Below are 22,113 nucleotides of genomic sequence, written 5' to 3' on the forward strand. Positions count from 1 at the left end.
ACAACAAGTCATTGAAGTTTTTGTATTTTCCATCAATTTCATAGAAAAGTTTACAAACTTGCAGTGATTGTTTGGTTTACAATTGTAGCACAAAAGCCTTTTAAATAAATAGATTACTAGAATTAAAGTTACAAATGAATTCACCTAGTTCTAAGTGATTCTACCACAAAAATTGCAACTCAAATCCAATCTCAAAAGTTGATTTTAAAATATTAGTAGATGAGATTTGAAAGTCAATAGGCAAAGTTTTGCAAGTGGTTGTGCATAGACCCAATTAAGAGTTTAATTAAAATACTCATATCCTTGCTTATGCTAAACTCTAATTAAATGATGTCAAATTAAATTAACTAAGTTCAACACGAAAAATCTTAAGCACAAATGATAAATTTCAAAATAAAAAGACACATGTACTTAGTGTTTTCAAAATTTCCTTGTCTTGCCTTTTTTTCTTTCAATTGAAAATCATTGATTATTTTAAGGGTTGAGAGGGCTTGAAATTTCTTTGATCCATTGTGGCAATTCTTTATCAAAAATATGGGGTGCAAAGTAGATTGAATAGAAATTTATTGAATGATTAAAAAATTAGCCATTTATAGTCCTTTAAAAAAATGACTCTTTGTCTTTCAGAAAAAAAATAGTCAAAATGATAGTTAAAAATCACAAATTTGCCCTCCATTCCCTCTTTCTTGTTTGTAGATTGGCTAAAGTAATCAACCATACATTATATATTGTGATAAATTTGAGTTTCTTAACTAATTATCTCCACAAATATCTAATACAATATTTTTAATTTGATTTGTAATGCAAAGTTATTCATCACCAAAACCTTCAATATTTAAAAGCAAAAATAGGAGAATACATATACTTGATTCATGAAAAAACAAACGAAAAAATAATAAAAAAATGGTAGATCCAATTATCGGCCTTCTTTTTCTTGAGAATGATGTTTATAAGAAATAATTAAAGTTTGTAATATTTTATTTGTAGTTAATATAAGCCATTCCACAAGATATCTATAGATAATATCAATTATACACTTATTTGATTGCTAATACATGATGAAAGAATGAATAAAACATAAATCTAAAACTAAATGGTGAATTACAATAAACTTAATTTTCTTTTTAAAATAATGTCCTATGCATTTATTTTGTGTATTTTATTGGGAAAAAAATGGAAATATATCAATGGATTCATGTGAAAGTAGAGGAAATGTAAAAAATAACCAAAACTTAGTAAACTTGCAAAATGGATCCTGTTGTCAATGATAATATGTAATTTTTGGGTTTCCAAGCTTTGAGGTTGTAATTCTGGTTTTCAAAAATGAGTCTCGAACCCGGTTGAAGATCGGGTTTTAAAACCAGAATCCAACCCGACCCTTGCCAACCCCATAGTCGCAAAAGGTTCGAATCTTACCCATCGGATTGCCGTGGAACCGGGCCTAAAAACATTTCCTCGTCCGTACAAATTGAACTTGGAAGCTTCACTCTGGAGCAAAGCAGCCGTGTTATCGCGGTTGCGGCTCCCCTCCTCGTTGCATGCTCGCAGCTTCTTCTTCTTCTTCTTCTTCGTCTGGCAGCGTTCTCTACTGGTCGTGGAACAAGGTCACTTTCTCTTCATCTTACTTTTTTCTCTGGATAGATTCATTTTTGGAAATTGGGAAAACATGAGTTCTATTATGGAAGAGTTCTTATGACTCTGATGCTTAATAGGTCTTCCTCCTTATTGTTTTGATCGGCGTTATTAATTTTTTAGCTCTGGTTCCTGGCGATGAACGAAAATACTAGGTTTTTATCTCTGATTCCTGATTCCTCGTGAAGAACGAAAATACTAGGTTTTTAGCTCTGGTTCCTGTCGAAGAACCGAAGAAGTATCTTATTCTTCTTCTAAGCCTTTTTCCGGCTGCGCTAAGCTCTGGTGAATGAATGCAGTTCCTGTCGTTCATGATATCTGATGTGGCAATGGTTCTGCATTGGTTGTAAACCTACCTGAAGCAACCCTCGTTATGAACACAGTCTAGGTTGTACAAATACGTAAATAGGTTATGGTGAATATCAAAGTTTTTAGATAAAGTGGACATATATTCCGGGCATGGTTCTGATTAGACTGCAATGTAGGCAGGAGAAAAAAATTAGGAGTATTGTTGGTCCTTATAAAACATTAAAACTCTACTTCATGATGCCTGTGCTATAAATTTTTGCTGGCTTTTCAAACTTCTCCAGTTTCCCTACTATGCTTCTCATTGAAGGTTAAATCTTATTGCCTTAATGCACTTAATTTTAGAAAGATGTCTAAGTCTTAATGCCACAAGGAAACATGCCATTTAAACACATCGTGCAAAGACTGTTTCATCTGGCTTTGCCTATGAAAAGCAATTAGAGCTAATCTGCATCCCCATGTTTGAAGGAACTGGGTGAGTGGGTTCATAACAATGAAACGTGATCTCAACTTTGGGTGCACCAGTGCTAACATTTGCCTTTTACTTTTGCAGACTCAACCTGAGGCGAAGAGTTTCCCTGTTGAACCAATCAATCCTCTTGCATGTAATTCTGATGGGACATACATTGTGGATGGTGGTGTCTCTCAGTTGGTTTATATTGAATCTTTTCAATTAGAGGATTAACCTCAGGGGTAAAAGCTAAATGGGCTTTTTATGAAACAGGTGGCAAGTGGCCAGTTACTTTAGCAGTGGCATGCACACGACCACTCTGTTACTTGCTTGGCACTTTCTGATGACGAGTAACCCCTAATCTCTGGAGCAGAGGATGGATGTGTCAGAGTCTGGTCCCTTTGTAGGTAGTCTTTGATTCCTTTCTTCTGTGTTGTTTTTTCCTTTTTAATGATCACCCTGTTTGCTATATTAATTGTTCTCTCTTTGTTTTTTCTGGGCAGGTTGTTTGACATTATGGGAGACACTTTGTCAAGCCAACCATATGAAAATAGCTTTATGGAACATACTCTAAAAGTTACTGATGTAGTTTGTGGGCGCGGAGGGTGCAATGCTATTATCATCTCTTCTTCTGAGGATCATGTAAGGTTTGGTATATATTTTTTCTCTTTTTTTTTCAAGTCAAAATGTTTATTCTGACTGGGCAGAAAGTGTTATTTCAGTGATTTCAAATGACTATTTTTATCTTCAATTGCTTCACATTTATATTATAATTATTTCCTTTTGCTTGTCAAATAAATATCTTTTGTTTCTCCATTTAAAAATAAAAATAAAAATTGGGAGCTCTTGTTCTGGGGTAAATAGTTCTCCCTGGCCTGGAATCTCCTTCTTAACATGTTAATCGGCTTTTAAGATGGAGAAGAATGAATCAGACTGAGAAAATTTATATTAGTTGGCTCAAATAGGGAAAGGTTTGTAAATTTTGTCTTGTGATGAAGTAATCAAGATATTCTCCATTCTAAGGTTCTCCATTCTTTGACTGATAAATTGGCAAAATTTGGAACCTCCCAACAATCTCTCATTGTTTGGGAAGGCTTCCTCCCTTTGTAATCTGCTCGTTTGAGCTTTTGTCTTAATAAAATTCAGCATCATTTAAAAAAAAAAAAAAGATATTCTCCATTCTAAGGTTCAAATAGATGCATATTTGTACACTTCGCCTAATTTGTAACTCTTATGATAGTTGGAGATGGTTGCGTTTTGCAAGCTTATTTGATAAGTTGCTTGCTTTAAGAATTATTCATATTTCAAAAAAGTTTCTTTTTAATCTTACGAACTTCATGCAATAGAGGAATTATGCATATCTTGACATGTTTTTATTCAGTGAACCACGGTTAGTTCTCTTGAAAGTCATGTTCCTGCTGTACACAGTTAAACCATGCTTTACACTGAACTAAATCTTCATTTATATGAATTTCCATCTAATTCATGTGGAAATCTCCTAAATATAGCATCTTAGTCTCCAAGGTCATTCTGCACTAGCTGAGCTGTTGAAAGGTACATCTTGGGGGGTGGGGATGACATGGAGCGCAGGGGCAGGGCTGTTTTGGTGAATGTTTTCTGTTAGAATTTTCAAACCTGCATTTAGAGTTAATGATTCTGCATCTGTGCAACCCTTCACAGTGATTACATCAGTGCCACCCTAATTGCATCATATATTCCAACAAGATCAAGTATGAAGGAGTCGTTTCACTCATATGATTAGAATGATTACTCTACTCATAGATACTGATAAAATTTTCTGTTCATGTTAGAGGTGGAATAATCTCAGTCTACTGGTAGATATTGTGATAACATTTTCTGTTTCCTGTAAGGGTGGTGGAATAATCTTTTGAGTTAGTTTTCATAAGGGCTCTGATGGAGGGTAGTCTTGTCATTTTCAAGTTTAAATATATTGTATACATTTCAACTTTCGGAAAGTTTATATTTTAGTTTATGTATATGTATTACGGTTATGGGAAAGCTGGTTTCTTTGATCAAGACTAGGCGTCAAGCAATCTGCTAAACATTCTTGCGCTTAGGCGAATGGTTGGAGTGGTAGGTCTTCTGATGGCATCTTCTCTATATGTAACTGTAGAAGTGAGAAATTAAGAAGAAAGATATAGAAGAAAGTGAGAGAGAAGAGTACGGCAATTTCCAGCACTCGTTGAGAGGTCAGAAATTGGTCTCTCTTCTATTAAATACTCAATTAAGTGAAAATAAATCAGTATATAAAATGTCTTTGTACACTAAAAACGTTATAACTCCCTCATTATGTCTCAGAATAAAACAAAAAATGAATCATATAACACCCAGACAAAGATCAACTTATGGCTACACTAGAAGGACAATCTGATAATTGTAAAACGACCCAAATATCTTTTTTCTTACAATTCAATAGTCCCCCCTCAAACTGGAGCATATATATAAAAGAGCCCCAGTGATCAATGCACTTCTCATCACAATGTCATGAATGAAATGATACTTGACCTTAACATACTTTGTTCTTTCATGAAACACAAAGTTATTTGTTCCTATTTGCAAAATTTCTATTCAGGTCTTTTATCCGTCTAGATCATTATTTGTTCTTCCTCCCAAAGTATTTGGGTGCGTATATTTTGTCCATGATCATTCTCTTAATGAAGATAAGCTCTCTCCCCGTTCTATAAAGTGTATCCTCGCTTGCAAAAAGGTTATAAGTGCCTTGATCCTCATACACAATGGACTTATATTTCTGCCAATGTAACTTTCTTTGAGTACATACCTTATTTCTCCTCTCAGTCTTTGGTAATAGACTCCACTAATGACCAGTCGATTCTTCCTCAATCCAGTACCAAAAGGGATGGCATATTACTTGAAGATGCTCGGGTTCCAGCTCCTTATCAGCCAGGTTGCTCTCATCCCTCTTAAGCATCAGATCCAAACTTAGATCCATCAGCTCTTGACTCATCCATTGCCATCCGAAAGGGAGTAAGGTCTTGTACTCATCACCCCATTTCTAACTATGTCAGTTTTGATTTTCTCTTTCCTTCATTTAGAAACTTTGCTTTTTCTATTTCATCTATATCCAATCCTTGGACTCAATATTGAAGCCTAAACTATTCCCTCTTGGAAGGCTGCTATGCAAGAGGAAGTGGATGCTCTTATATCTAGAGATACATGGACATTTTGTGTTCCTCCTTAGGAAGTTGATATAGTTGGTTGCTGATGGGTGTTTACTATTAAACACCATGCTGATGGATCCTTAGGTATAAGGCTAGGTTGGTTGCCAAGAGTTATACACAGACATATGTCATAAATTTGAAATTTTCTTGACCGAATGGTGATCAAATCCCTCCAAATGCTGATAAGTGTCTTTTAACCCAGGTACTACAAGAGATTCAATGCCTGCTTAGTGCCCCCTTCTTGTAGCCCTACAATTTGCCAATAGATTGATTGCCCCTCTTTGTGAAACTCAAAGAAAGGTTAAGTAAAATTCCAATGGACTGTCCCAAGAATGTGGAGCCAATCTAGGTTGTGCATTGCATTTGTTTCCTTCATCTATAAAACATTGTGAGTCTTGAGGTGCTCGGAATTGTTAGAGTTTGCAGGAAGAGAAGAGAGGGGGAGATAAGGTTTTTGTTACTCCTTTAGGCTGAGCAATGCATATGTTCCCTTAACATGTAATATGTAAAAATTTGTGAGTCTGAAGATGCTTGGAATTGTCGGAGTTTGCAAGAAGAGAAGAATGGGAGGGATTAGGATTTTCTAACCCTTCTACGTTGAGCAATGCATATGCCCCTTATCCTGTACGGATTAGGATTTTCTAACCCTTCTACGTTGAGCAATGCATATGCCCCTTATCCTGTACTATGTAAAAATTTGTTAAGTCTCGAGCTGTTCGGAATTGTTAGAGTTTGTAGGAAGAGAAGAATGGGAGAGATTAGGGTTTTTTAACCCCTCTAGGTTGAACATTACATATGCTCCCTTAGCCTGTACTATATAAAAATTTGCGAGTCTTGCGTGCTCAGAATTGTTGGAGTTTGCAAGAAGAGGAGTGGGAGAGATTAGGGTTTTCTAACCCCTCTCCCCTATTTATAATATCAATTATCAAAATTACCTCCATATCCCTATAGGCCGTAACCCCTAGGAATTTGGTTTTTAAAGGAAAATAGTTTCTAGGCAAATAAGTAAAACTTAAATATATCTTCCAACTCTCCCCCTCAAGATGGACCATATAGCTTCATCTTGTTACAAAATTTGTCTCATAGTCCTCATAAGCGTAAAAAAGACAATATAAATTTGGTCTTCATGTGGCTTCAATAGCTTAAAAATTGTGGCTTTTATGGTCTTCGGGTATTGACCTTGTACTATGGCAGCAAAACACTTCCATCTTCCATTTCGCCCATTGGAGCATTAATATTTTTAGTCAATAACAACACCTTTAGACTCATAATAATCTTCGGTCAACGTCACCATATTCCTTTACTTCTGCCTCTCAAGCTGGGGCAAGTCACATAGAGACCCAACTTGGGACTGAAGAAGAGCAAGACATGCATCTCCCTGCCAAATAATAAACTATCTTGAAGACATACTGGAAATAAGTGAAGAAAATGAGTTCTCAAAACACCCTACCTAGAGTGTAGAACCCAAAAATGGGTAAAAAGAAGGATGAGTGACAAAAAAAATTGAAATCAACACTAGGTCTTTGAAGAAAAATAACTTGAATAGGTGGGTGCCACTTGCTGCCTCCTAAACACCTTTCAAGTATGAAAAACTTACCCATACTTAAGGGCAGCAAACAAGTCACTATCAAGACACAGTAAAGTCACTCATATAAAATAAAGAGACTAACTCAAAAGGAACTCAAATAAAATGGATTGATACACTCAACTCCCAAAACTTGAGACACTTTCTCAAAACAAAGTTCAAGTAATAGATGAATATTACCGGTTGAACAAAAAAATAATGGAGTTCTAGAAAAAAATAAAGAGTTTAATCTTTATAAAATAAAGGAGAGTCAACTTCAAAGTATGAGATGGCAAACTATATGGAAAATTTATGGTGGATGAAGAGCCAGAAAGAAACATAAAGATAGACCTGGATAAATCATTATATCAAAGATAAAACATTGACTAATAGTTGACCCATAAATTTCATTCCAACGTCAAAAAATTATGAAATTCCAGTACCCATGATGGGCCAAACTTTACCATGATTTCAATCTTGAATGTTGGGAATTCCATGCTCCTTCCAAAACGATAAATTGTCAAATACATCTGATACATGGGCCAACCAACATCACTTATGCTTGAAAAGTGTTGTATTTCTAGAAAAGAGAAAAACTTCATTGACTATTGTAATCTGAGTACATGAGCCCCTATTTATAATAGAGGAAAGTAATAGAGTCCAATTACAATTAAAGTACGTTTGTCCCAATTACACCCAAAGTCTAACATTTAAAGATAAGTCTTAACATAATTAAACAACTCAACATAAATAGAAATAACTTAATTAAAACACCTTTAAATTGAGACTCTTCTGTGAGGCCTCTTCTATGAGACTCCACCATATTAATTCTGGCTCTGTGAGACTTTTTATTGTGAGAGTCATGTAAGAGTTTTCTATATCTTCTCTTCAACACTCCCCCTCAAGGTGGAGTTTATAACTTCATTTTGTAATGAAAAGGATTCTTGGTCTTCAGTTTTCCTTTCCACAAACAATTCTTCATAGACGCAAAAATTTCATCTTTTGTACTCATTTTCTTGAATATTTTGTGCACATAAAAATTACCACAAAATACCTCTTTCTTGTTCTTGTTCTTCTACTTCTCCCCCTCAACTTGGGGATAAAAAGGATATAGAGACCCAATTTGGACAAAACACAATATGGGAGAAGAAAATCACTTCTAGCCGTACAACAAAGCTCCATACACTAGTCAAAATGGTCATAGTCTAAAACATACTCCGCTCAATTTTAAAGGCAGAAAACTAGCCCAACTTTAGGGCTTAAAAAAAAACTACTCACTTTTTAAAGGTAGCTCAAACACAAATCACCTATTAGGTGAAGAATAAAAGATTTGACTCAAACTGGATGTTGGGCACATTCTTATACTTTTTAGGTAGTGGGTCTAGGCATTGCTCTGAAGTGATAAAAACACAAGATAATAAATTGAAGAAATACTTGAGGAAAGCATCTTTAATCGAAAAAAGGCAATTATGCAACATTCATACTTCCAAAATGATTTTTTTTTTTTTGGAAAACTAGGGGAGACTATAACGGAAGAATTTAATAAAGGAAAACATCGTTAATCGGAAAAAGGCGATTATGCAACATTTATACTTCCAAAATGATTTTTTTTTTTGAAAAACTAGGGGAGACTATAACGGAAGAACTTAATAAACTTCACCAAGTATAACTTTTGTTGGGGTGATCACAATTTTTATGAGTTAACTATGCGGAAGATATACAACCAAGTAACAAAAACACAAAACTTGTAAACTACATTGATGCAAGATATTGCATATCAGATCACCTACCCCCATCCTCACCCACAGATCACTGCGCCATCCCCCACCCGTCCTCTCACTGACACCACTACAGGAAAACCAATCGCATACCTCTCCGTCCTTTTTATTACCCAGTTCCAAAAATCCCTCGATTATCCCCTCGCCTCCCCCGTCCCTGTTAGCAACCTGATCCCGAGGGATCGTAAGCCCCCTCTGTTTTTTGACAACTCCCTCGGTTGGCGAAACTTCTGCGCTGATTGAAACCTTTCCCCTCAAGTACACCATGTCCATTCCCCTAGAATCCTTACCAAATTCCAGCCCATTCCTTTCGATCTAAATCTTCCAAACCCTTCTCTTTAAATAATCACCTGCCCCCCCCCCCCCTCTCCCTGAAAATGCTTCCAAACTCGAGATCATCTGAAAACCCCTATGTCTATTCAACCCCTCTGCCACATCTAGCCCACAGTACACCAACTCCCTAGACAATCTCAACAATACTGACACCTAGCATCTTCCCAGACCTCCATCTTTCGCCTCGAACTGTGAATCCCATAATGATAACCTATTTGCTAGTTCCCGAGATTTCTCAACTACCCCCCCTCACAATACCCCCCCAAACAACCAACTATCTTCCTACCATACTCCATACCCTACCATCCTTTGTCCAACCCTTTTGGCATCAATGAAACCAAAATCGAACAGCCTGTTGGTGGCCTTTGATGAAGAGTTCTCCAACAAGTCCTCCATTACTCCTTTTTCCTTCACCTACTTTTGCAGACCGTCCAAACAACCTCCCTCCAACTCTTTTACATTCACATACTCTAGAAGAAAGAAGAAAAACAAGGAAAAAGACCTGCCCTGGTACAATCCTGCACCGCTCTGAACCACCCACTCCACTCCACTCCCCTCCTAGACCTCAATGGCTAGATAGGTTCCATGTGATCTCTCGCAGAGAACATGCCGAAAATCTCAAACAACACCTCCTGGCCCATGCGGACAAATACCCTCCACATGAGATGGAGAAAATGTTGGAGTCACATGGGACTTCTCTAGATACTACCATGATCTTTTCTGCTACTCAAAGGAGGATATTCTCTACCTCCCCCCGCCATGATACTTCTCTCTAGGAACATCAAGGGAATCAGCTTGCGCTCCAAGCACAATGTCATCAAGGCAACTATTTTTTATTGTAAACCATACATTGTAATTCTGACTGAAACTAAGCTACAAACTTTTGATATGTCTATTGCTCGAAGTCTTTGGTATAACTCGGACCCTGAATGGGCAACAGTGGATGCGGTTGGCCACTCCAGTGGCATTCTCGTTATTTGGAACCCAAATTCAGCCGAAGTCATCACCACAAAATTTGCCCTCTTGGGAACTCATTGGGCCCTTGCAGGCATATATTGTTCAACACATCACAGTGACAGAGCTGCGTTCTGGGATGAACTATTCCTTTTAGTCCGATCATGCGATTTGCCCTGGCTGCTTGCCTGGGACTTCAATGCCACCCTTCGCTCCAAAAAAAGCCACCCCCCCCCCCCCCCCCCCCCCCCCCCCCCCCCCAATAAAATTTCTTCCACAATGAGAACCTTTTCGGATCTCATTGGCAATCTTGAACTTTCGGAAATCCCCCTATCCGGAAAAAAAATCACTTGGTCCCACGGACAAAACCCCACTATCCTCTCCAAGCTAGACAGATTTCTGGCGAACAATGATTGGCTTCATCTCTTTTCCAATACTTCGGGTCAAGTCCTCAATAAAGTTGGCTCCGACCATTGGCCAATCCGAATTAACACTCACCCCCTAGCTTGGGGACATTCGCCATTCTGTTTTGAAAACTCTTTGGCTTCTTGATGACTCCTTTGCTCCCCAACTTATTGCCTGGTGGCAAGATCTTAACCACCATCTCAAAGGCGGTCATTGGATGGTGTGAACGTGCTTCCCATCCTTCATGGCACTATTGGGATATCTTTCGGGAAATTTTAGTTTTTACCTCACTCCACACTTGTATTTAGTCTCACATTCCGAGATCTACAAATTCGGCTGCAGATGTGCTAGCCAAACAGGGAGCATCCCTGCAATCTCTGGTTGTGAGGGAGTTGCTCCCTCTTCCTTTGTAAATTTTATTGTTTATATATAAATACATCTTTATCAAAAAAAAAAAAAAAAAAGATCTTAACCACCATCCAAAGCTAGGATGATCCATTCCTCTCAAGCTCAAAGCACCGAAGTTCAAGATTCACTCTTGGGCTCAAAGTCTCCCTCCTACTGCTGCCTCTGGGAAGGATTCTCTCCGGTGCCGCATTTCTGAGCTTGATCTCCTCGAAGAACAGAGCTCTCTCTTGTCCCCTGAACATTTCCTTCGAAATCAATTAAGTCTTGATCTTTCAAATCTTCTAAAAAATGAAACCACTCACTGGAAACAGCAGGCCAGATTCTATTGGCTGATCGACGGGGATGGGAATACAAAATTCTTCTATGCCGTTGCCTCAGCTCGTAGGGGAGCTAATCGTATCTCCTCTTCTCAATGGAGACGAGGAGATCATGGATAGCCTCTCCATATCTAACGTTCTTGTGATGTTTTTTTTTTTTTTTTTTTTTTTTCAGATCTTTATACAAAGAAATCTTTCAACTGGCCTATTGTTCATCAGCTTGAGTTTAAGCGTATCTCTGCCATAGAAGCTGAATTACTTGAGCGTCGTTTCTCTCTTGAGTAAATAGATGTGGCTGCTCTTGACCTGCCTAAGGACTGAGCTCCCAGTCCATGCTTTTGTTAACAACTTTCATCAAGTTGGCATCACCTACAAATCCATCGGGGCTTCTTTCATTGCTCTACTCCCAAAAAAGCCAACTCAGCCTTCTCACAAGATTTCAGACCTATCAGTCTTACCACCAAAAATTTTAGGCTGAATTCTCTCCAATTGCCTTAGATCCACCCTCCCCCATGTAATTAACCCATGTCAAAATGCTTTTATTAGAGGCCGCAATATTCTGGACTCAGCTATGGCTCCTCACGTACTGCTTGATTCCTTAAAAAAATCAAGTCAGCCAAGAATTGTTTTTAAACTTGACTTCGAAAAAGCCTTTGACCGTGTCAATTGGAAACTGATTAACCACCTTTTGGCCAAATGGGTTTCGGCACCTGATGGAGATTCTGGATGAGAAATTGCATTTCTTCTGCATCTTATTTTGTTCTTGTTAACGGAAAGCCTTGTGGGTACTTTAATGGAATTAGGGGAATCAAGCAAGGAGACCCGCTATCACCTTTCATCTTCACCCTTATTGCTAAGCATTTGTCGGCCATGGTTTGCCTAGCCAAAAGTTCGGGATGGCTCAACCCCATATCCTCATATCCTGGAAAGGACATTGCCCTACTACAATATGCAGATGATACTATTTTCTTCTGTGAAGGCACTATGAACTAAATTTCTCACATCAAAGCCTTGCTCAATCTATGTGAAATCTCCTCTGGCAAAAAAGTCAACTGGACAAAATCACCGATCACTTGTTTTAACATTGAACCCAACCTATTGAACTCCATGGCTAGCTACCTTGGATGTAAAACTGAGAAGACTCACTGCACTTATTTGGGCCTTCCTTTGACCCCTGGATTACTCTCCAAATGCTCGTGGCATCCTGTTATTGAGCGACTGGAGGGTCGCTTGGCTTCCTGGAGAGGAAAATTTCTCTCTAAAGTAGGTATATTGGTACTCATAAAATCATGCCTTCATGGAATCCCTGGATACTTTCTATCAATGTTCCGGTGCCTTGCCTCAATTAGAGACAAAATCGATCTCATCAAAAGAAGATTTCTGTGGGGAGGGCCAAATGGTGAGAAAAAATATCACTTAGCGGAATGGGAAGAGGTACGCAAACCTAAACACCTTGGCGGACTTGGTATCCGTGATACAACCACTACGAATTCTGCTCTCCTCCTAAAATGGATCTAGAAATTCAATCTCTTCCCTGATCTAATTTGGAGAGCTTTAGTAGCTGCCAAAGCCAACAAACATCTGGGTTGGTTGACTGAGGGGAGAAGACATTGCTTACTATCCCTTGTTTGTCCGATTGGTGGATTGGACGATCCAGCCTCAACAACAGCTATGAGTCTATCTCAACCCCAGCAAAGAACTGTTGATGCTTCTATCTCAGATTTGTGGTCTGAAACCGGGGGCTGGAATTTGAACCTCTGAAGAGCTCTCTCAGATTCTGAAACCATTTGGCCTCTAATCTCCTCTCGAGCATCTCTACGGCTAATCCCTAGATTAACCCTGATACATTGATCTGGACCCCTTGTACAAAAGGTACGTTCTCAATTGCATCAGCTTACAACTTCCTCAGTAACCCCATTTCAAATCAGTCCAATCACCCTACAACCTCCGCCTGGACCCTACTTGTCCCGCCACATGCAGAATTTTTTATGTAGAACGCTTGTAGAAATAAAATCCTCACCTTAGATTCTTTAATTCGGCGTGGAACCTCTGTCCATGATCCTTCTTGTCCTTTTTGCCAAAATGCTCTAGAAACTGCCTATCATATACTTTTATCTTGCCATTATGCCCATACTATCTGGACCACCCTCTTAAATACAATTGGGTTTCAGTATTGCGCCTCACAAAATCTGTCATCCACTATCCTCTCAATCACCAGTGCTAGTCTCCCAAAGCTTGTAAAGATGCTTCTCTAATGTTTCATAGGGCATATCCTAAGGGGATTATAGAAGGAAATAAACAGGAGAAAATTCAATTTTAAATCTTCCCCTTCTGAAATATTAATTGATAACAATACGGGCCAAGTAACAACTTGGCTATTGACCCAAAAAGAGTTCAGAAGTTTCAGCAGCTCCAATCTCAGAGGAAACTGGTAGCTGGTTGCTGGGTTGTCTCAGCCTTCTTGCCCCCTGATTATGGCTATTTGGGCCCTTCCACCAACGGGTCACTACAAGCTAAACTTTGATGGGAACACTCTAGGCTATGGAGGAGTTATCCACGATGCAAACGGCTGTCTCCTCTTCTCCTTCGCTGTGCCACTTGGAGTCTCTAACTCTACCACAACAGAACTCTCTGGACTGCTTAACATGATTCAAATCTTTACAAGTCGGCTCACGAGCCTCCTCTGCATCAAAGGGGACTAAGAAATGGTCATTGATTGGTGTGCAAAGTCTATCCGACCTCCATGGCGTCATTGGGATATGTATTCAGATATTTGTAATTTAATTTCTTCTTTAAATTGTAATTGGAAGCAGATTTCTCGTTCTGCCAATCATTTGGCAGCCATTCAGGCTAAGTTGGGTATTTCGCTCCAACACCTTGTTGTAGAGGAAGGCCCGCCTAGCTAGGTTTGTTTGTACTTTACTCTCTCTTTTTAATAGTTTATACACCATATTTAAAAAAAAGAAGAAGATCTAAACCTGCTTTGATACTATGTTGATTTCTAAGGCCAACACATAAACACGAGATCTCAAGGGAAAAAGAGAAGAGAGGAACTTTAGCTCTTGGGAGAGAGGAGAGAAGAAACCTAGGGAGAGAAAGAAGAGGAAAAAAGAGAGGTGTATGGATGAATTTGAGTTAAAGAGGAAAATGCTTGAATGCTCTACTCCATGCCTCGAGGTTGTATTTATAGTTGTGAGAGGGTGTTTATAATGACTACAATGCCTTAGGGCTACATGTTTCAAAAGGAAAAAGACATAAGAGGACATATACCAACTTGCATAATTCCAATTATATGCTACCTCTATGAATGTTTTCTTTATTTACTTGTCATGCTACCCTACACGTGTGAATGTCTTTTAACAATATCATTCAACAGTAAGACATGTTTGCTATTTAGTAAATGTTTGAGATTTTCTATTTTATACATCTAATATTTCCCTGATATCTCATGCTAAACAGTAAAGCAGTTACATGCTTGGCATTTAGCAATAGTGGAATTTCCTTAGTTTCTGGATCTGAGGATGGCATCGTTCGAGTTTGGGACACAAAATCAAATAATGTTGTTCGAATATTCAAATATGCAAAAGTTGTGAATGTTACTCTTGACCCTGTTTCTATAAGCTTTACCTATATTTATTGAATTGTCTGAACATTTTATAAAGTTTTTGTTGCTCCTTATGTGTCTTTTCATTTCAATTAAAAAACATGTTTTCTGTTAAAATACTTGTCCTTGCATTATCTTCATCATGTAGTCTTTTATTTGTTACATGTTCCTTATATTGTACTGTTTTATCTTCGCAGGTCCTATCAATAATGTTATTATTGTTAGATAGCCTATCCGTTCTGAAAAAATTAAGAAGGTCGAAGAGAAAGAATGAGAGGGAGAGAAAGTGGAGCAGAGTAAATTGAGAAAGAAACTGAGATGGGGGACTTGCATGCCCCCCAACTTCTATTTATAGATTAGGGTCGAGTACAATTTACAACGTTGCCCCTATTTTAAATAAAAACTCTAATTCTCTATATCTCCTATTCTACGTGTCCCTTTTACATGAAATTTGGTACATAGACATAATTTGACATGTAAAACAAGATTACATCAAGAAATTTAAATAACGATTGGTGGACAGGACAGGAACCATTGAGAAACTCTTTTAGCAGTCTATTTCTTATCTCCACTCAAAGGGAGATAACAGTGGCAGATGCTTTCGAGGGAGGTGTTTTGAGTCTCCATCCCAGAAGGGGTCTTTCTGATGTAGAAGCAATGGAAGCAAGCCGTTTACTGGATTCTTTGAACCATGTCAGGATGAGGCCTTCTAATGCAGACAAGCTCATATGGTGGCCTGACAAAAGCGGCAAATTCTCAGTTGCATCTGCATACAGACACATTAATGGTTGGGACTCAATGCATAGTGAGCTTGATATTTACTTTGTGTGGCGTCTGTGTTGCCCTCCAAAGGTAAAATTCTTCATGTGGAGTGCTTGCCAAAATAAGATCCTTACAGCGGATGTGCTTCGAAGAAGGGGTCACCCCTCAATAGACTTGCTATGTCCTCTTTGCAATATTGAAGATGAATCCGCCAGCCATACCTTGTTATTATGCCCGTATTCTTGGAAGGTTTGGTCCTCTATCTTTTGCAATTTCGATTTGCAAATATGTATCTCTGTAGATTTGTTCAGTTTTAGCAAGTCAATCTATGGTTATCCCCTTCCTGGGCTCGGTAAAATGATGTTATCGGTTTGTGTCAGTTTTGTGCCATGGGGGATTTGGAATGAACGGAATAGGAGGCGGTTCGAGGCTAAATTTGAATCTGAGAAAAATGTAGCGGATAAAGTGATGGGCCAAATATCCACCTGGCTCTTGACAAAAAAACCTTTTTGTTCTTTCAAGGGCACTTCTATTCGTGAAAGCTGGAGCAATCTAGCAAGGATGCATTTGGGGACCAAGATTCAAGTTATGAAAGAGTGGGCGCCCCCAGAGGTTGGATACTTAAAATTGAATTTTGATGGCTCTTCTCTCGGCTATCCGGGGATCGCAGGTTTCGGAGGTGGGATTTCAGACTCATTTGGCAATCAGTGGTTTTCTTATGCGGGTCCATTAGGCATCTCCGACTCAACGTCTGCAGAGCTTCATGGTCTTCTCAACAGGCTCCGGATTTTCAAAGACAAATGTAGTGGCCCAATTCACATTGAAGGGGATTCCAAGGTAGTCATTGGATGGGGCCGTGGCACTTCATTTCATGCCATGGAGGCATTGGGAAATTTTCCTGGATATTTTAGAGATTACCTTACTATTTTCTTGTATTTGGTCTCACACTCCGAGATTTGCAAATTTGGCAGCAAATGTGCTGCCAAACAGGGAGCATCTCTTCAACATCTTGTTGTTATGGATCTGCTCCCTATCTCTTTGTAATTTTTTGATTTTAATGGATTACATCTTTATAAAAAAAAATAAAAAAATTAAATAACGACAAGGTAAAATGACCAAACTATCCCTTTTCTTATTTTTCAACACATTTAAATGTGCAGTTTTCACAAAGTGTCACAGCTTCTGTACCTTGAAAACTATCATCATTATCTTTAGCATCACCACTGAATAAATATGTTGACTCAGAGGATGGAATCCTTCGTATGTTAAGGTTCTTCTCACCCCATCTCATTTATCTTTGGATGGTCGTTACCTCTATTTTTCTGTGATGATCAGTTAAATTAAAGAGCTTCAGGTAGTTTAGGTTTGAATAGATTTCAAATGCATTTTATTGTAGTGATATGAATACTATCCTTGATGTTTATGTCATGTTATGTTTGCTATGTTCATAACTCTTCACAATGTTCATCTCCTACTGATCCTACAAGTAGGAATCTTATGTTCACTGAAATCTTTGAGATTAAACTTTTTTATTTGTTTAGTCACTTATTTTTACTTTCTTCAAGAAAAAAAGATGCCAACTGCTGTACTGCAAAGAAAGCTTGGTAGCAATGAGAAGGGTCTTTCTGCCCTTCCTGATGGCTGCCTTAAGCTTAATTTTGTCAGGACTTCCCCAGGTTAATCTGGAGCCTTTCTGGTAGAGCTGGATGACAGAAGGTAGTGTTGGGAGGAGCACACTTGGATACTTTGCCCCTTTTGGACGAGTGGCTGAGTTGTGGACTCTCTTTCTAGGTCTTAAAGGTGTTTAGATGATTTTGAAGTTATTTAGAGGATCTATTTGTAGATCACTGAATGTTGAGGGCACTTCCATGGTGGTCACCAACTGGGATACTAGCTGTTCTCCCTTGGTGTCCTTGTAACTTCTTTGATGAGGGTTGGTTTTTATGGGTTGGGTTTACGGTAGGTTTTTGAATACACGACTCTATCTTGTGAACCTGTCCTTGAAACCCATCCTTGCAAAAACCTGAAATTGGGTAGGAAATACAACTCCATCCTCGTCATGTTCCCCCTACTCCCTACCTGACCCCCACATCCTGGACCAATCCCATTCCATACTTTAGCCATGGTGCTTACCAACTTTCACATGAGTTTATAAAAAATAAAAATGAAAAGATATATAAAAATCTAAAATTATGTAAAACCTAACAACTTGTAACAACGCTAATATATCAATTAGATGGATCTATAACAATAAAAACAATAAAAACAATTAAAATTGTCTTTTTTTTGTTAAGCATGTATCATTTGTAAAATATGAAGGGTAGCTATGTAATTAGACCTTGTCAGTTATGTTCAAGGTGGGAATAAGAAAACCTGGCCCTGCCAAAACCTGCATGAGGTTTTCCCCCTTACCCCATCCCTGCCCTACAGCATCAGGAGGTAATCTCATCCATGCTAAAGTCAGGTTGGGTCATGTCGGATCCCTGTTTAACCCTGTCCATACCTACCCTTATTCTTTGATGAGATTTTGGATTCACAGTTGGCATCTTTGTGTTGCAAACTCATATCCCTTGTGAGGCTAGTCAAATGGCTAATTCTTTGCCATGGACAGGGTCTCCCAAGAAAACATTGTTGTTGGGGACTTCATCCCCTTTAATTTATCTTGATTTTGTTTTGTGTCTTTTATTATTGCTGTACTTTTGGTCTTCTTTTCTTTTTTTCCCTTTCTTGTAGGCTTGTATTTTTGTGTGCTTTTTTTTTTTCTCTTTTTATGGTTGTTTTCCTCTTGTATAATTTTCTTTATGAATAAATTTCATCCTTTGCTGATTTTCAAAAAGAGATCAAAGGGTTTACGTTGAAATTCTACTGTTCAAGAGGGAGGCCACTGATGATTACTGATGGACAGGTAAAAGAGGAAAGTCTTGTCTGTCAGAGTATTTGAGTGGTTGCATGTTAATGAAACTTCTTGCCCTGTATCTTTCAAAAGCTTAAAAAGGGAAAAAGGAAAGGCTATTTTGATGTGGTAATTAGTTCCAAATACTTTATATCGAAAAGTGAATTTCATTGGTTCTGTTCTTCATTAGGATCAAGGATCTATTAAAATCTACTTTAGATACGTCACTGGATTGGCAAGATGTATTCAATATACACAAAGAAACCACTGTTGGCAAGATGTATTTAGTATACACAAAAAGAAAATATGATTTGATTTTTTCATTTGCTTACCCTTTTTTTTTTTTTTTTTTGAAATGGTTCCCCTTTTCTTTCTTTATGCAACCACATGGACCACCTAGGCATGAGTTTTACGTGCAGAATTAGCCTGTGCTATTTGTAGATGACGAGGAAATGTTTATTCTACGATTTCCATGCACTTCCTTGCAAGGACTCTTGCAAAGATGTTGTAGACATCACTCAACTTGAAGATATCATCTTCCTTGTGAACTTTCTGTGCATTATGGGAAAGTTTGGTCACGGTGACTAATATTCAAGTGACTCAAATTTCTTGTAATTTTTGTCTCTATCACATTTTTTTGCATTTGTCCATCCTATGTCTGATGCGTCTTTTGCTATATTTCGAGCCCTCTTAACGAATCCTTATTGTCACTGTTCTCTGAAAAAAGGAAAATCTTGAGCTTCCAACCTGTGTATCACAGAAGTTAATTATCTGCTGAGCACCTTATCTTTTTGTATGATTTTGCATGAGAATTCGTGTGTCCAGCTCCATGTTATTGCTGGTCACTGTCTTTCTAGATTTTTTATGGAGTACATTACTATCAAATATCATTTGTTGTGTGTAAATTGTCTTGCATGTGGTGGATGTATTATCAATCTGTGAAGGAGGATGCTCTTGTATGAAATTGACAAAAAAAAAAAAAAAAAGAGTTTGTTATAGTTGGCAAGAAAGCTGAAATCTTGGATATCGACATGTTTTTCAGCACCAAGGTTCTGCTGCTGCGGCAGATATGGAGTTGGAAAGATTATGGCTGGATTGTAAAAGATCTATGCAAATGACAGAGAAGTGGAAAAAAATGTATCAAGGCATTCTTGATCTCAGCATAGATGATCTGTTGGACAGCGCCCAGTCTAGGGATGCTAAGGAAAAGCCCCGAGGAAGAAATAGATCCAAAATTAGCAGTTACAATATTAAGGTGAGTAATGCATTGTTTTAGGCGCCTTTATTGTTTAGTATTTATAAGGGATGCAATGACGTGTCATTTCTTGTATTTTTTCCTTTTGAGAAGCTTTACATTCCTGATGCCAGTTTGTTCCTTTATCTTGTAGCGGTCTGATTTATCATGTCTTGATTAATTTGTTTTGAGATTAATCATAATGTTGTCCATTAATTGTGGAAATGTTCTGTTCTAACTATGAATTCTGCAACATAATGTTATATATTTGTGTCAAATGAACTGTTATTAACTTAGGGAATCTCTAGTCTGAGCTCTGTAAATAGGTATCCACTACTGTTTTACTCCTTTTCGGGCAAAAAAAAAAAAAACCTGTAATTGACAGAAGTAATCTCTTGGACAATTAGCTTCAATTTAGGTTTTGATTTCAGGTAGTGGGAGGAACATTTGTGTCAACTCTATGAACCCCAATCTCCAAATAAATTTGTGTTATGGTCTTGGATTTGACACATGGATTCGTAGGGAGGAAGAAGGGGAAAGACGAAAATCAAGCCGAAGGGTTGCTTGAAAACCCTAGGTTATTTGAGGAGAATGCACACCCTTGAGCTCGTTGAGGAGAACTCAAAACCCTTGTTTACTCTAAATCAATGCTTGTCTTTTCTCATTACTCTTACCCGTTAAATAGGGTTCACCTTTACAAGGTTCAAGATAAAATATTACAAAAATGCCCCTGTGGCCTATTAATTCTTTAACTGAAATAAAATAAATTAAAGAAAAACAATTAATTAGACTCTTAATAATGTTATTGCGTGTATAACAATTTGCTCTCTCAGCAGGTAGATGGAATATCTCTAGTGATTTATATACAGTCAGGAGGGAGCTTTATGGTTTAGGTTAGGGATGCGTAGAGACAGGTATAGGTTTTGATTATCCAAGATTTATATCTTTACCTGTTTATTTAGAACAGTTAAAGGGACTTTCATTATTTATTTTCATAATTATATGTGGATAAATGAATTAGTCAATAAAAAAATTAAAACATTATACATAAAATCATGAAAAAGTTATTAATAACTACAAAAAACTATTATAAAAGATTGAAAAAATTAATTAAGGATATAATCAAGTTATTTTAAAAGAGGTTTTTTTTTAAAACTTGCATATTAAAGTTTAAAATTACCATTTACTATCTATTTAATAAATGGTATATGGGTAAAGATTTTTGTTCCATAGTTTCTTTCAGTGAAGAATGAATTTTAAGCTTAGTTTTCTGGATGCAGGAAGATGATCCTCTTATTACTGTCAAGTCCATTTACAAAGGTCCAAGGGATTGAATTCCTGTTAGATGACCAGTGGGCTTGTTCCCTGGAGGTTGCCCATGGAGCACAGCAGCAGCTTTCATTTTCTCTAACCTCTATCCGTTTGGAAAGCGACCATTCGTAGTTTACTTTGTTTGGTAATGGGAGCCCACGATTTTGTCAGCTTGTCAAAACCTTAACAGGAGACTGCCATGATGGGTTTCATCCATTTCACATTGGGGTGGTCCCTTCGTTACGGCATCTTGCTTGTTGAATTTGAAATTCCAGGGAGTTTACTGACAGAAGTGGTCCCTTACGAAGTCATAACTGGACGAGTATTGCTTACATTACGTCTATGAATGTGCTGTTGCGATCAGCTTGACGCTTCTCAATTGTGAGCTGTGGCTGGGGACCAAAGCCTGAGCGTTTCAATGGTTGTAAAAGTCAATTTTGACTTTGACCGTTACATTGGGTAGACTACAAGTAAGTAGTGTTTTTATTTGTTGGGTCCAAATGTTTTATCAGGGTTTATACATGAAGCTGCGAATGCTAAAGATATTTCCAACTGGAAAACCCTCAAAGCAGTTGATCCAACGATTCATTTGGGACAATGAAGTGGTCCCTTTCGTTTTTTTAAGGGTACCTGTATCTTTTATTTGTGAAGATTAAAAATTTTCACTTTGTCAAATCAAATGAGAAGTTCTATTGACATGCCTTGTATTCTTGGCTCTTTGATTCGAAGTAGATTTTGTCCACTTTCATGGGTGGACACAAAAAACTTGGATCCCTCATCCAGAGAATCCAATTTCATATTCATTTTTTAATCAGGATTTGTGTCTCCTTGGACGTAGCAAAATTATATTATTTTTCTTGTGACCATGTATGACTTAGCAGGTTTCACCCCCAGTTCAAGCTAATGAAAAGGTTATGGTTGAAGATTTCTCAAAATAGCTTCTCCATTAAAACAGAAACAA

At 37.8% G+C, this 22,113-nt stretch overlaps 1 protein-coding gene across 7 annotated transcripts; it reads left to right on the plus strand.

Annotated features, from left to right (window-relative positions):
• The first annotated feature begins 1,512 nt into the window (after positions 1 to 1,512).
• LOC137936465 (uncharacterized) lies at positions 1,513 to 21,831 on the plus strand. Of its 7 annotated transcripts, none has more exons than XM_068781164.1 (9): positions 1,513 to 1,604; positions 2,492 to 2,573; positions 2,663 to 2,796; positions 2,893 to 3,036; positions 15,150 to 15,963; positions 16,095 to 16,551; positions 19,650 to 19,862; positions 20,678 to 20,755; positions 21,122 to 21,831. In XM_068781164.1, exons 5-8 carry the CDS (start codon positions 15,917 to 15,919, stop codon positions 20,732 to 20,734), a joined length of 774 nt encoding a protein of 257 aa, XP_068637265.1. In that variant the 5' UTR covers positions 1,513 to 1,604; positions 2,492 to 2,573; positions 2,663 to 2,796; positions 2,893 to 3,036; positions 15,150 to 15,916; the 3' UTR covers positions 20,735 to 20,755; positions 21,122 to 21,831. The 7 variants fall into 7 exon arrangements, 5 of the variants coding, with proteins under 5 accessions (XP_068637265.1, XP_068637264.1, XP_068637267.1 ...); XM_068781163.1 differs by having other exon boundaries at positions 2,893 to 3,031; XM_068781166.1 differs by having other exon boundaries at positions 2,663 to 2,792; positions 2,893 to 3,031.
• Positions 21,832 to 22,113: the final 282 nt, after the last annotated feature.

The sequence above is a fragment of the Aristolochia californica genome, unplaced genomic scaffold, assembly GCF_029961685.1.
Source record: "Aristolochia californica isolate CCGP_79_NKW_82.1479 unplaced genomic scaffold, dmAriCali1.0.hap1 SCAF_7, whole genome shotgun sequence".
In the NCBI taxonomy this organism is placed as follows: domain Eukaryota; kingdom Viridiplantae; phylum Streptophyta; class Magnoliopsida; order Piperales; family Aristolochiaceae; genus Aristolochia; species Aristolochia californica.